Below are 12,754 nucleotides of genomic sequence, written 5' to 3' on the forward strand. Positions count from 1 at the left end.
ATTTATATACAGACAATTACTGAACCAAATATTCAAGGAAAACTAAAAGCAACTGATAATTTTCACACTATTCATCAAAGCTTTATAAGTGCATCACACAACAGTTTGAATTTTGTTTAAATGCTTCACTGAAATGATTAAATGATTCAAGGTAATATGTCACATGCCAATGTCTTTCAATCAGAGACTGTTTATGTATTGTCAGAATAGTTCATTAGTAATCTGATACTTCATGACATCATCACTTATTATAAAAGAAAATATTAATAATATATTTGGTTATTAACAGAGTTATTATCATGGTTGCCAAATTCAAGGCTTTTTCAAGCCTGTGCACAATGTATGCTACCCTAGAATCTCTACAAGGAGAGCAGGTAACAAGAGACAAAGTGAGAGTACAAATGAGAGACACTGAGAGAGACTCACATGCATCAACATTGAGAGAAGTCCAGGTAAGACTTGTCACTCCAGGACTAAGGGCCTCCTCAACACGGTCCTGGAATGGTTTCATCAAAGGCAACAGAGCGTGGGCAATACTTCCCACAATGCCCTTGTACTCAGACAGGATTTCCTGCAGACTGCATGTCAAAGAAACGTGACACAACTTAATACTTTTGAAAAATACAGAACAATCAAACTATAACAAACAAGACATGAATGTCTGATGCCATCATGATATTTATATGTGGAATGATATAAGTGTAAAGGAATGAGATACAAGTGTCTTTGAACAATATGATATGAAGGTGATAGAAGATACAAAGGAATGTTGGGGAAGACCCAAATGATATGAAGGTGATAGAAGATACTAAGAAGTGTGGTGCAGCCTGTGAGCATGGTTGGTGATAAATCAACGAACATCAAGGCAAATGTAGAACCACAATCATTGGCTCATTACACAACAAAGGGATACTACTAGGGCTGCAACAATTCGGCTCTATTCATCAAAAATCGAATCAGACACCTTAGTTTCAATTTTTGATAACTATTATCACTATTTTGATTCGATATTTGAATACCTATTTAAATATTTTCAACACAGCCAGAACAAAAGCAGTTTCGACTGAAATAAGGCGAAATGTGATTGGTTGAAGTCGGGCAAACTATCCAATGAGAATTGTTGTTAGTAGACATTGCCAAGTTGACGATGGATTTCACGCTAAAACAGCAAATATGGCAGATAAGGCCCAAGGCCACCCTTTCCATCAACATCTCATTAATAATATACAAAGGACATCAATAGCAGCCATAATAACCAGGATTTAGGTTTACAGACTGGTGTTTTCCAGGAGTCACTTACGTGGTGTGGTTGCTCTTAATTGTCTCCTCCTTCACGATGAGCTCCCTAGCCTCTCGGGGAACCTCTAGCCCCATAGCCTGCAGACACTTAGCCTCCTGAATCAGCTCCATAATCTGGGGGTCAAAGTTGACAAACAGCTCGCTGGACTCTGGGTGCTTCACAAGGAGTGAAGCATGCAGTCCACTCTTTGCTGATTCCACGGCACGGAACCATCCACGGTGGTACAACAGCTGCAACAACACAGGTTCATCATCAATGTCCACAAACAGGTGAAATATTGACAGCAATACTTCACACTGCAGCTTGTCGGGGATAAAAAGGAAAACAAGGTATCTAAATATCTAATCTTAAGTTTGTAACAATTGAAAGTCATATTTTTCAGGTGAGCCACAGGGCAAATGATAGAGATGGTAAGGTGTTCCCTTTGAACTGGTCTGCCAACAGGAAGACATGTGTCAAAAGTGTTCATTATTCATGTGTCCAATCATTTGTTAGAAGAATACTTCTCACTTGCTCCACATAACAACTTGCAAAGTAATATTATGTTAAAGTGATTTAGCCATGCAAACTTCACAAAAATACCAGGAATTTTGAACAGTGAAAAGTGCTGACATCTTACCTCATACTCAAGCAAAACACCAGCCATTTTGTTGAAGTTTCGGATTATCTTCTTGGCCTCAGCATGCTACAAAAACAAGTTAACACAGATTCAGCATCAAAGCAATATAATAGAGCTGCACAGAAATTCTGCAATACAATGAACTTTATAAGTAACCTGTTTGTACCCATACTGACCTTCAGTATCTCCGGCTTGCTCTTGAACACCTTCATGGGCAGCTCAATCTTCCTATAGAGCTGTCTGGCCCATGCTATTCGGCCAGCAATAGGGGGCAGGTTACGTGGGGCTATGGGGTCGCCCTTGTTTTTCTGGTAGATCTTCCTGATTGACTCTAAGTCTTTGCCATAGCTCATCATGACCCGCATGTACTTCTCATTCATGTCCAGCTGGGCTCCACTGATGGCGTCAAACTTGTCCAGCAGCTCCAAGGCTTTCTCGGTCTACAGGTCAAACATAAACATTAACCCTACATCCTCCTATAACATGATTGGAGCCAGTGCTATATACTCATCAGTAGATATTCTCACTAGCAAACATCCACTTCACAACATTTCATATTTTTATAACATTGTTATACATACATTCCCCTCATGGCGTAATTCATGAAATAGTAAAGTAAAATAAAAAGAGCACTTTTCCAAAACACACCCTCTCATTTTTTTAAATTGTGTACCAGTCACAGTCATGAAAAATAAATCTTTTTTTAAGCAAACAAATTTGTCCATGATTTCCACACTGTCAGTGCCCTAGTTGCAATTGAGGTTATTTTTTGTTCTGAATAGTAGTGTTTGTTGCAGTGCCTGCTGCAGCACCGAGACTAACCGTGAGAGATCTCTGGAACCACGAGTCCATGAAGGTTTGGATGCTCATACGTAGGGAATCAATCTGGTTGCGGAAATCCTGATAGTCCTGATCAAACTGGAAGGTAAAGAAGACATTTTAAGCAGGACTCTACAAATGTGTTGAAAAACTAGACAAACGTCAGTGAAATTAGATCCCATCCACGACGGGGTCACAAACAGACATCCTGTTTACCAAGTGATCCAGTTTCAAGCAACTGACAGATGTCATGATGACGACACTAACCTCCTGCTTCCTGTGGTCCAACACATCATAGTTCTTCTTCTTGGTGACATCAACAATAGTCTTGTACCTGACGATGATGGTGTCCAGACCTTCTATTTTCATATCCTGAACGCCAGCAAACATCTCTATGGTGTTGATCATGTCAATGATCTTATCCAAACGTTTGCAGAATGTGTCAAATTTGCCAAAAATGTAGTTTTCACTGGAAGAAAGGGGAAAAAGGTCTTCAAAACAAATGAAAGTAACAGGCTAAATTCACTATCAGTCAACACTCCACTCCAAACCATAAAATCAATTAAAAGTTGTTTTATGAAGCCATCATTTAGGCTACTAAACATAATTTTCTATTTTCTGATAACTCCCACATGCTACTTTATAAATTGCCCTTGTCAGAATTTCACCCCAATTATGGATCGTTATGAATGAACAGAACAGCAGGTTATCACCTGAACTCAAACTGCCTCTCATTGGGCGTCTCCTGAAGTCGTGCCTTGGTCTTGTGGAAGTGCCGCTGATACTCCTTATTCAGGTGGATGCACTCCCCCAATCTCTTTAGCAGCTCCAGTCTAGGGAAACAGGACAGTTACATGCAGCATTTCACATCACAGCTGGTGGGGAAAGCAGGCAATACATGCTAGGTTGTCTACATAGCCTACACAAGTATAGAAGACAAGTGTAAACCTAGCTTAATGCAGTATTCCTACCTGTAGCTAGTCCTACTTGAGTCAGTGTTTACAATGTTTAAATTTTCTGTTATTCAGTTCCAATCTATAGTAACAAGCAAGTATTGATTTGTTAAGAACAATAGCTCAAATGCTGCTACTCAATGAGGCCTACCATCATTGTCCTCAACACAATAGTGTGAATTTTGAAGACTGTGGGTATCTCAAGTGCTGACACCTGTATCAGCTTGATGTTGGGCAAGTTACCTGATCAGGCTAAGTGGCGATATGTACCCATGACCATAGGTTTCTGACACACTAAAGGGAGGCAACTCTGCATAGTAAACTGCAGTGCCTAAGATGCCACCCATGCCCTCAAGTACAAGAGCAAAGCTGAACATACCTTGGGTGCTCCCAGACCTTGGAAACTCCCTGCATGATGTAGGCCTTGCATGTGGTGATCATCTGGTTGGTGACCTTCACAAACAATGAGGTCATCCTCTCTGAGGTGTTGTAGTACTGCGAGATGCTGTAGATCATCCTGATGGCGTTCATCAGACTTGGGATGTGTTCCACCATGTTGGCCTGTACAACATTTCCACAACCATTCAAAACACTGGCTAAATTGGTCATTACATGGAAATACTGGAAAGTATCATTGTTTTCTCTTTCACATTATCTGTGAAAGCCATACAGAGCATTATTCCAGCTATACAATGAAGGACGGAAATTAATCCAATCTGGACCAGGCAAACCAGTGATTAATGTTGTGAGCAAGATTTCCCACTGTCAAGGTATGATGGCATACAAGAACAATAACCAAGTCATCAAGCCTGACCATCCGATCTATGAATTTCTCTTGAATGAGAAGCAACGGGTGCTGGATACAGAATCAACATGAGGCTTAATCATCTTAAACTTACAGGAGTACACTTGACAAGTGGGCCAAAGAACTTGTCGAGGGTATAGAGATATTTCACATTGTCCTTGGCTTCATTGGCAGCATCTGTGATCCGACCATCCTGGATACAAAATAATAGAATAACACAATAGTTTGAGAAATATTACAAAGACAAACTTAGCTGATATGCTTCTTTATCATCATTCTTTTATCAGTATATAGTCTAATAAACTCAGCAATAACTAACATGAAATAGGTCTTAGCAGCAAAGGATAGTACCATTACTCCTGGTGAACATTATCAAGACTTTGTTATCTTGGTGAAAGCTTGTTAAGCTTATTTGTAGCTATTGTTTAATCATCCTCAGTTATACACGGTATCATAAAGTATTCTTTTGATCGGACCCACCCACCACTATAATGTTATTTCAGAATCATCAACTGACTACAGAAAGTCTCTAGACAATGAACTTTGAGTCAACAACCAATCAAATGACTCCTCTGAACCAAAGTTTGGCTTCAAAACATTCAAAACTGTTTTGGTGATAACGGACCTCTTTCAGTGATTTTTTAAAGAATTATAGGTGCAACTGAGTTCACTGTATACTCAAAAGAAGGACAACTGGGGTTTTTTTCACATGACTATAAATAGTCTGTCCTAGTTGGTGGGTATTGAGTTGTAGTTGTATAATGAAGGAGTGAAAACAGGCTACAATGGCTCGTCGAGCTGCCGAACATCTCACCAGTTCCTTCCACTTCTTCAGAGACTTGGACTTGGCCACCTGTAACACGCCCACCACTCGCTTGACTCTTGCATTCTTCATCTGCTCCAGCAGGCTGCCGAAACAATTCACTACTGTCAATCACTGACAAACAACACGGGGCAATCCCCTGCTTCAAACACCGTTAATAATTGATCCCTCTTCTAATTACAGAAAACTCAAGCAAGTAAAATCAATATCTGTGCCACAGACTTAATTGACTAGTATTTTGGATGGTGTTGAATCTGTGTTTTTCAATACACAAGCCGCATCAAAGTCTAAAATACACGATTATGTAAGGCTATTAATAATACAGTAGTAATCATTAGCGGGTATATTCAGTTCAGTCAACCATCGCAAATAAATTGATTGATTTGTTACTAATATCAGATTGCAGTGTGATAAAGAAAGTGGCTGAATGATTCGAGTTGTGTGTCTGTAACGATTGTGCAGCCATAACACTGTGAGGGCCAAGTGTACTCATGCGGAAATACACCATTAATCTTCTGCATGATTAAACACTCAAAGATTGAGTCTGTTTGTACAAATCTGGGATACTAGGTTTAACAAATGGATTAGCAAAGTGTTTAAGTTTTGACACAGGACATTTAATCCATTCTGTAGCATAACATGCTTCAACAAAATTATTGAAGAAATTCCTCAGACAGAAATATTGCAGCTATTTTCAATATTGCACCCACTCAAAAAGCTTGACCTGACTTCAAGACCACTTTGTATAAGTTATCTTTGCAAGTGACCTCTACTGATAATGACCAGTCCATTTTGTTAGTGTACATTTCTGATTTCTTGAAGAAAGTGTAGACAGGCCAAGTAATCATTGTGTTAGCATAATTAAACAGGTTAGGGTTTCACGGAGACAGTCAATGTTTAGACTTTGTTTACTATCAACAACAAATTAAACTCATTCAGTATGCCTTTAGCAAGCATGCCATTTCATCAATTGTTATTGGTGTCAATACAGTGAATACAATACAGTATATAATAGTGAAATGATCAAGAAAACAACCTACACCAGGTATGATGAACAAACACAACCCCTGGAACATGCACTGACCACTGTCCCCTGGAACATGCACTGACCACCCTGTCCCCTGGAACATGCACTGACCACCCTGTCCCCTGGAACATGCACTGACCACCCTGGAACATGCACTGACCACCCTGTCCTCATTTCAATGGGATGTTACTACACAGTATGGAGTGCAGGGGACTCAAGAGTTACTTCAAGGTCAGACATACTTGTTGAATCTGGCCATACGACTCTTCCAGTATGCTAGTTCCGCAGTTGGTCCGATGTCATCAGCTTCTCGCCTCATCTGCTCACTCTCAGCCAGTACCTGCTCGATCTGCTTGGACCACATACCAAGCAGTTCCTCCAGCTTCTCCAGGTACTCTGTGTTAGCAGCTGTAACAGATGTATACAGCTTCACCATGTGTCTCTACAGCTTCACCATGTGTCTCTACAGCTTCACCATGTGAGTATACAGCTTCACAATCTGTCTCAAAATTTCATTGTGTGTCTACCCAAAAGAAACTGCATTGTTAAGACTACTGTAAGTCTATGTGAAATATTGATCTTCCAAAGATCTTATTGCTAAGATTCCAAAGAACACATTCCTCTGACTTTGCCATGGATGTTAGGAATTGTCAACAAAATTACAATGATTTCCATTATATGTTAAGACATTCAAAGAATTCCAAACCATACCTGCAGTCTGATAGTCTGCGGGAGACTCCATGCTGTCTATGATGTGCCCTGTCCCATTCTCCTCCAGAGAGACCTGACCCTCCATGTTGTTTAGAGCAGAGATGAGGCTGCTGATGAATTTCTCCATGTTTTCCAAGAAATCCTCAACCTGAGCATTGTTACCATTGCTGCCATTTGTTAAGGTGCCCCATTGCTGGAAATGACAAAATTGCATTCAAAACAGATTCTACTCACTTGCAACTTGGCATAAATATATATCAAAATCATTAACAATTGCAGAAACATATCAAGGATTCATATGAAATTTGATTCACACAGATGAATCTGAAAAATCATTGAATCGACAAAAATAAACTTGCCAAATATTTGTATTTGATATTTCTCACAATGTTTTAGCGAAAGTTATGTTAGTTTCAAATTTCCACTATTCTAGTACCTACCTCTAGAGATTTCAGTGCTGGCAGGATGACCTTTGACATGTGTTTCTCGAAGCCTCTGAGCACCTGCCCCTGGTTGCAGTCCATCATACCAAAGTTGACTTCATCTGTGATGTTTCTGTTGGAGATGGCCTTGGTTGACAACCTCAGGAAGTACAGACACACTCCATGCAGACCCTGACAACACAGATGTACACAGAACCCATCACAATACAGGGTCTGTATAGTATTTCCACAACACATTTCAAGCTTGAGGGCAATGTGTAGATTCTGCTATTTATCAATGTATTGCATCATGAGTGACATATTTGGATAGAATACTGTATTGCTGTTTGATTCAACAGTGAACCTATGCTTCATTTGGTGTAATATGTTGTCGCCAGTAAACCGTCAACTAACGTGTGTTGCTTTGTTGCATGTTCCCACAGAATCAAACTCCTGTCCCAACACTCATAATAATAATAATAATAATAATCATAATCAAATAAAATGAGAACAATGAAAGAAAATAGAAATCCTGAAGCAATTACTTAGATAATCCTTTCCATTCAAACCATAGCTAAGAGACTATAGAGATCCAGTTTCTCTGAACAGTCAAGAGATTACAAGCTACATAATGCCTTATTGAGGAGACAGACTTGATTAGCTTAAAAATAGCCAAGAGCTCAATTTATAGCCTGCTTTATCAGCTTATGTTGCAAAATAACAACAAATTGACCAATCTTGTTGCTATCAGTGATTATTCCGGAAACATTGAACTATTCTGGGAACCATATCACTTGGAAGTAAATGCACCCTTGTGGAGGCTGCAAAGTCTGGTGTTTATGAAGGAAATACCAATGTTTAGATTCCCTTTCATCACTGAAAGGAAAAAGTATGATAACAGGTAGCCTTGACCCATGGGACTAACATGGATTTAACATTTGGCATAATATAAAAAATGAGTGAAACTACTGAAAAACATTCTGGAATTATTGCAGTCATGTGAAAGACTTTATTCAATACTTTATGTGCATGTTGCCACACAACTACTTGTAACGTCTTGACATGTACTGGAGAGGCAATAGACCATATTTATATCAATGTTTTGTCATAACAAAACATGAGTCATAATAAAAAATTCTAAAAATACATATCTCTTATTTTCAATGTTAAAATAAAACAGTTTATTCACTCAACCTATAACGACGTGATTTAGCAAACCACTTTAATAACATAATGTCTGCCTTCACAATGCACTTTGAATACCCCAGTCATTACCTTAATTACAGTCATAAGTATCTGAACTGGAATTGTGTTTAACACAAGTACCTTTCAGGACACAATCACACAAGTAATCTGACACAAAATATCCTGTTTCACAACAACTACAATCAATACAACTGTTTAAACTGTCACAATGTGACGATAATAAATCCTATATCGGGTGTTTGCACCAAGAGTAATAACGAAGTTATTGAAGGTGTGATAACATCACTGCTTTCCTCATTTTCCCTTTTATGTAGAATATAATGGGACTTATCTACAAATGAACAGAAAGCCATTTCCTGTTGACAAATGCAAGGAAATGTTAACACCCGTCCCACCAACAGAGGTATCATAAACCCTTGAGAGACGACAGACGGTGCTTAATGGTACAAATCACATAACTTTGAGAGCAGATCAATACCAATCTTAAGTTTATATGATCAATAAATAACGCATTGGGAGGGAATCAAGATCTAAGCTGACAGACCTCTTCAAAGTGTCCCCAGGTAACACATCCTGGCAATATGCCAGAGGTACAGACTGTAATTAACACTGTAACATGCAACCATACCCAGTTATGCTTGCTGTAATGTCTCCTGATTACCACAAAATGTACATGACGCAATAAACAATGCCATACACAACACTATAAACTTCTCATGTTTTAATGTTAGCAGGTCGTAATATATTAGCAATGGTGTACAAATGGTACAATATCGATTTACACCTCATCAAACAAACTTATTTAACAATTATTTGCTAGTTTAGTGTGTGTTTACGAAAGGAAAAGAAATTCAAAAGCAAAAGGAGAAAAGGTCACGTTCACATTTAACCTGCTAAAAAAGCAAGTGCATGTGTACTTCTTATATCTTTGTTATTGTAAAACAAAGGAATTCAGGGAATTCGACTGATGATGATAATTACCACGGACCTATTTGTGACTAACACTTTGTGGTGCATTTGACACTACCTTCAGGATCTGTGTTCTTTTCAGACCATAACAGAGAACATCTCTCATTCAAGAGTTAATTTTTAGCATCAAGATATTTCAACTGTGCTGGAACCAAATATGTGGATTTATTGAAGGCATTTTATTGGAACCTATCCTCCATGTTTGTTTGATGCTCGTAATAAAGCTGGTTCATGTGATAGTGTCACCGTCTGAAAATTGGGGTGATAAAACTCAAAACGGCATCTAAATAGCTTCAACTTGCATTTGATGGGTTTATATTATATTTAACTAGAAAAATGAATATCAAAATTGACCATCAACATTGAAGAGCACTTAAAATTAAGAATTTCTAAATATTGCTACCACTCAGCATCTGCAGTAGATATAAAAAATGCAATACATCAGATGAAATAAATTCACCAAAAATATGGAAATTTCACGTGGCTTGCATCAACCTAGTGTCATGTTTATTTCATGTATGGAGGTTACCATGGTAATGTCTGTCACATGGCAAACTGTAAGAACATCACTGTCTTACCTCTGTGTCCCCACTGGTGATAAATAGCCTCTTGCTTGGACTACCAGTGGTAGTAGACTTCTGCAACAACACACAATCATGCAGCATGTTAGAAGAATGTCTGTGAAAGGTCCCTGCAGACTCGGAATCAAGTGTCATGTGCCACAGTTCAGTAATAACAGGGTGGAAATCAGTTCATCCAGTATAATGTATAATATATATCACACTTTGACCATTTGTAAGAGGAATCTAATTAACATATATGTAACCTCAGGAGAATTTGTGAGATGTTGACAGAGAGGAGTTAATTATAGACAAGACTTTAATTAAATAATGCAAGTACATTTTTTATACTTTCTAGTTTCAGTCAATTTGGACATGAAGCAATACAAATATCACTCACAGTGGCCTCCTGATAGAAAAACATCAACTTTCTGGCTCCTTTCTCAGCAAAAAAGTTGTCAATTAGATCAAACTGAAAAGACAAAACATAATACTCTCTTTCAGACGTACATCCATGTGTCACAACTACACATCAAGTTCAAGGTCACATATCCAGTTGGTGACTTCAGCAAATGATGCAAAGCCCGAGTCCAGAATGTCTGTCTGGCCCAGAAAGCACAACCAACATTAATCCACATTAGAACACAACTGAGAAGCTACTGAAATACATATAAATGCTAAGAGTCATGTTTAGGAAAGTATTCTGGAGCTTTTTGGACCAAGACTGCATATTAGCATTCCCTTTCTCAACCGTTTCATGCCGAAGATGTTCAGGATGTACACAGTGAAAGATAAATATGCTTGTTCTATTTTCTGCTCTCACCTTGTCATCTCCCAGAATAAAGTCTTCTACTACAGCTGAATCAAGACCAAGAGCATCAGAAATCTACAAATATACAAACAAAACACCACCTTAAACAATGAATACTAGTGAAACTCCCTGTATGCAAGTTTCAGCCAATCAATCAACATTTCTGATCGTGACATTTGTCTAAGATCACAATTCCTCCTCTTGATCAGTAGTGCCGTTACCTCTGAATTTCGTCAGGTTTTGATCTCCAACTGACGTCTTAAATAACGTTCAAAAAGGATTTTTTCCAAAGAGACTGCTCAGAGACAGATTGGATTCAACCTACATTTGCTCCATTTCCCAGGACTCCATCTTATAAACCAGAATTAGTTCTATGAACACATTTCTGTATTCACTGGTTTATGGATTTCTTTCTAGGAACTTTTAGTCAGTTGATAAATTAAGAGTGAAATAGGACTATTCAAGAAAATATTGGAATCAATTTTACTCTTAAAGAATATAACATTACTGTAATGGCACCATGTTTTCCATGTGGCATATTGCAATGAGATTTGATAACTGTTTAGAGCATATTGATTCAGAATTATGATATTTCCTGGATTCAGCACACCCAGGCTTCACAGTAAAGAGACTGAACAAAATGTGTGAAAATTATCATGCAACATGGAGGAAAAATGAATAATTCACCTACCTTTTCAATGAGGTAGGAATGTCTTGCATCCATCTGAAGAATTAAAATATAAAATATATATCATATATATGCCAGACAATTACAAAGTATTACAAGGAACAGGTGACCTTCCATTTTTCTACTGTAATGGAGTATGTCAGCGAGTGACTGTTATTGTATGTAGGTCAGCCATATTCTTGACATCTACAGCAGCCTGTAAATAGCCAATCCAGTGGTTGAAAGCATGGGCATCAATCTAATCCCTATAGGCCCAGTAATGGAAACTAAATCCTCTCGACTCCAATGAAACAGATTTACGAGCACAGGCAGTCACAGACCAACAAACAACACCACCTACCTGCAGTTTCCTCTCATCTTTGTTGGCCTTTGCCCGCTGAACTTCCTTCATGGCATCGCCAGCCAGAACTATCTTCTTCATGGCGGCCTGCACATAGAACAAAAATATCTGTCTCAGTCTACTAGCCCATACTTGGCCCTCAGCATCAGTTTCAGTACATTTTAGTATTATCATGAGGACTGATACTAGCTGAACCTTTAAGGCCAAACAGAGTTTAATGTCACTCCGGCTTCAGGCAATTGGTCAAAGCCTCAGTGAGATAACGAAAAGGACCAGGTATGGCAAGGGCTTTGGCGCAATGGGAATTGGTCATAATATGTGGGAAAACAGATTTTTAAAAAATCTCAAGTGACTTTTGTTACCAATCAGGTGTATGGTATTTTTCTAAGACAATCAGCATGAGCAAAAGAACTGCTGAGTATCTCATTGTGCTGAGAAAAACAGCTCAAGTTAAATGCTTGTTTAGTATCGTATTCTGAATCCTCTAAAGTCAGCCTTTTCACCCAATTAGACAAATCTAGCCATATACTGTCCTATGAATTCAGCCAAATTCTGATTCATTTGAACATGATTCTAAAAGGTTTGGTCTCTTTTTACCAAATAATGCAGATGCTATGGGCCCAAAAGAACCCTTGTCAAACTTTATCCATTGTCAATATTTGAAACTGTTGTTTGCTCTTACTCTTAATGATTAACAACAA

General features: G+C 38.4%; 1 protein-coding gene across 1 annotated transcript in view; it reads right to left on the reverse strand.

Annotated features, from left to right (window-relative positions):
- LOC124279823 (dynein axonemal heavy chain 5-like) overlaps positions 1 to 12,754 on the reverse strand; it is a 55,627-nt gene that overhangs the window by 38,748 nt on the left and 4,125 nt on the right. The window contains 18 exon segments of the mRNA XM_046715700.1: positions 427 to 578; positions 1,301 to 1,530; positions 1,920 to 1,985; positions 2,096 to 2,359; positions 2,742 to 2,837; positions 3,006 to 3,207; positions 3,452 to 3,571; positions 4,071 to 4,252; positions 4,591 to 4,689; positions 5,311 to 5,404; positions 6,589 to 6,754; positions 7,058 to 7,250; positions 7,498 to 7,671; positions 10,233 to 10,292; positions 10,615 to 10,686; positions 11,038 to 11,100; positions 11,717 to 11,749; positions 12,054 to 12,140. Coding sequence (XP_046571656.1) covers positions 427 to 578; positions 1,301 to 1,530; positions 1,920 to 1,985; positions 2,096 to 2,359; positions 2,742 to 2,837; positions 3,006 to 3,207; positions 3,452 to 3,571; positions 4,071 to 4,252; positions 4,591 to 4,689; positions 5,311 to 5,404; positions 6,589 to 6,754; positions 7,058 to 7,250; positions 7,498 to 7,671; positions 10,233 to 10,292; positions 10,615 to 10,686; positions 11,038 to 11,100; positions 11,717 to 11,749; positions 12,054 to 12,140 — 2,353 coding nt within the window.

Source organism: Haliotis rubra, unplaced genomic scaffold (genome assembly GCF_003918875.1).
Source record: "Haliotis rubra isolate DU_JTF1 unplaced genomic scaffold, ASM391887v1 Scf257, whole genome shotgun sequence".
NCBI lineage: Eukaryota > Metazoa > Mollusca > Gastropoda > Lepetellida > Haliotidae > Haliotis > Haliotis rubra.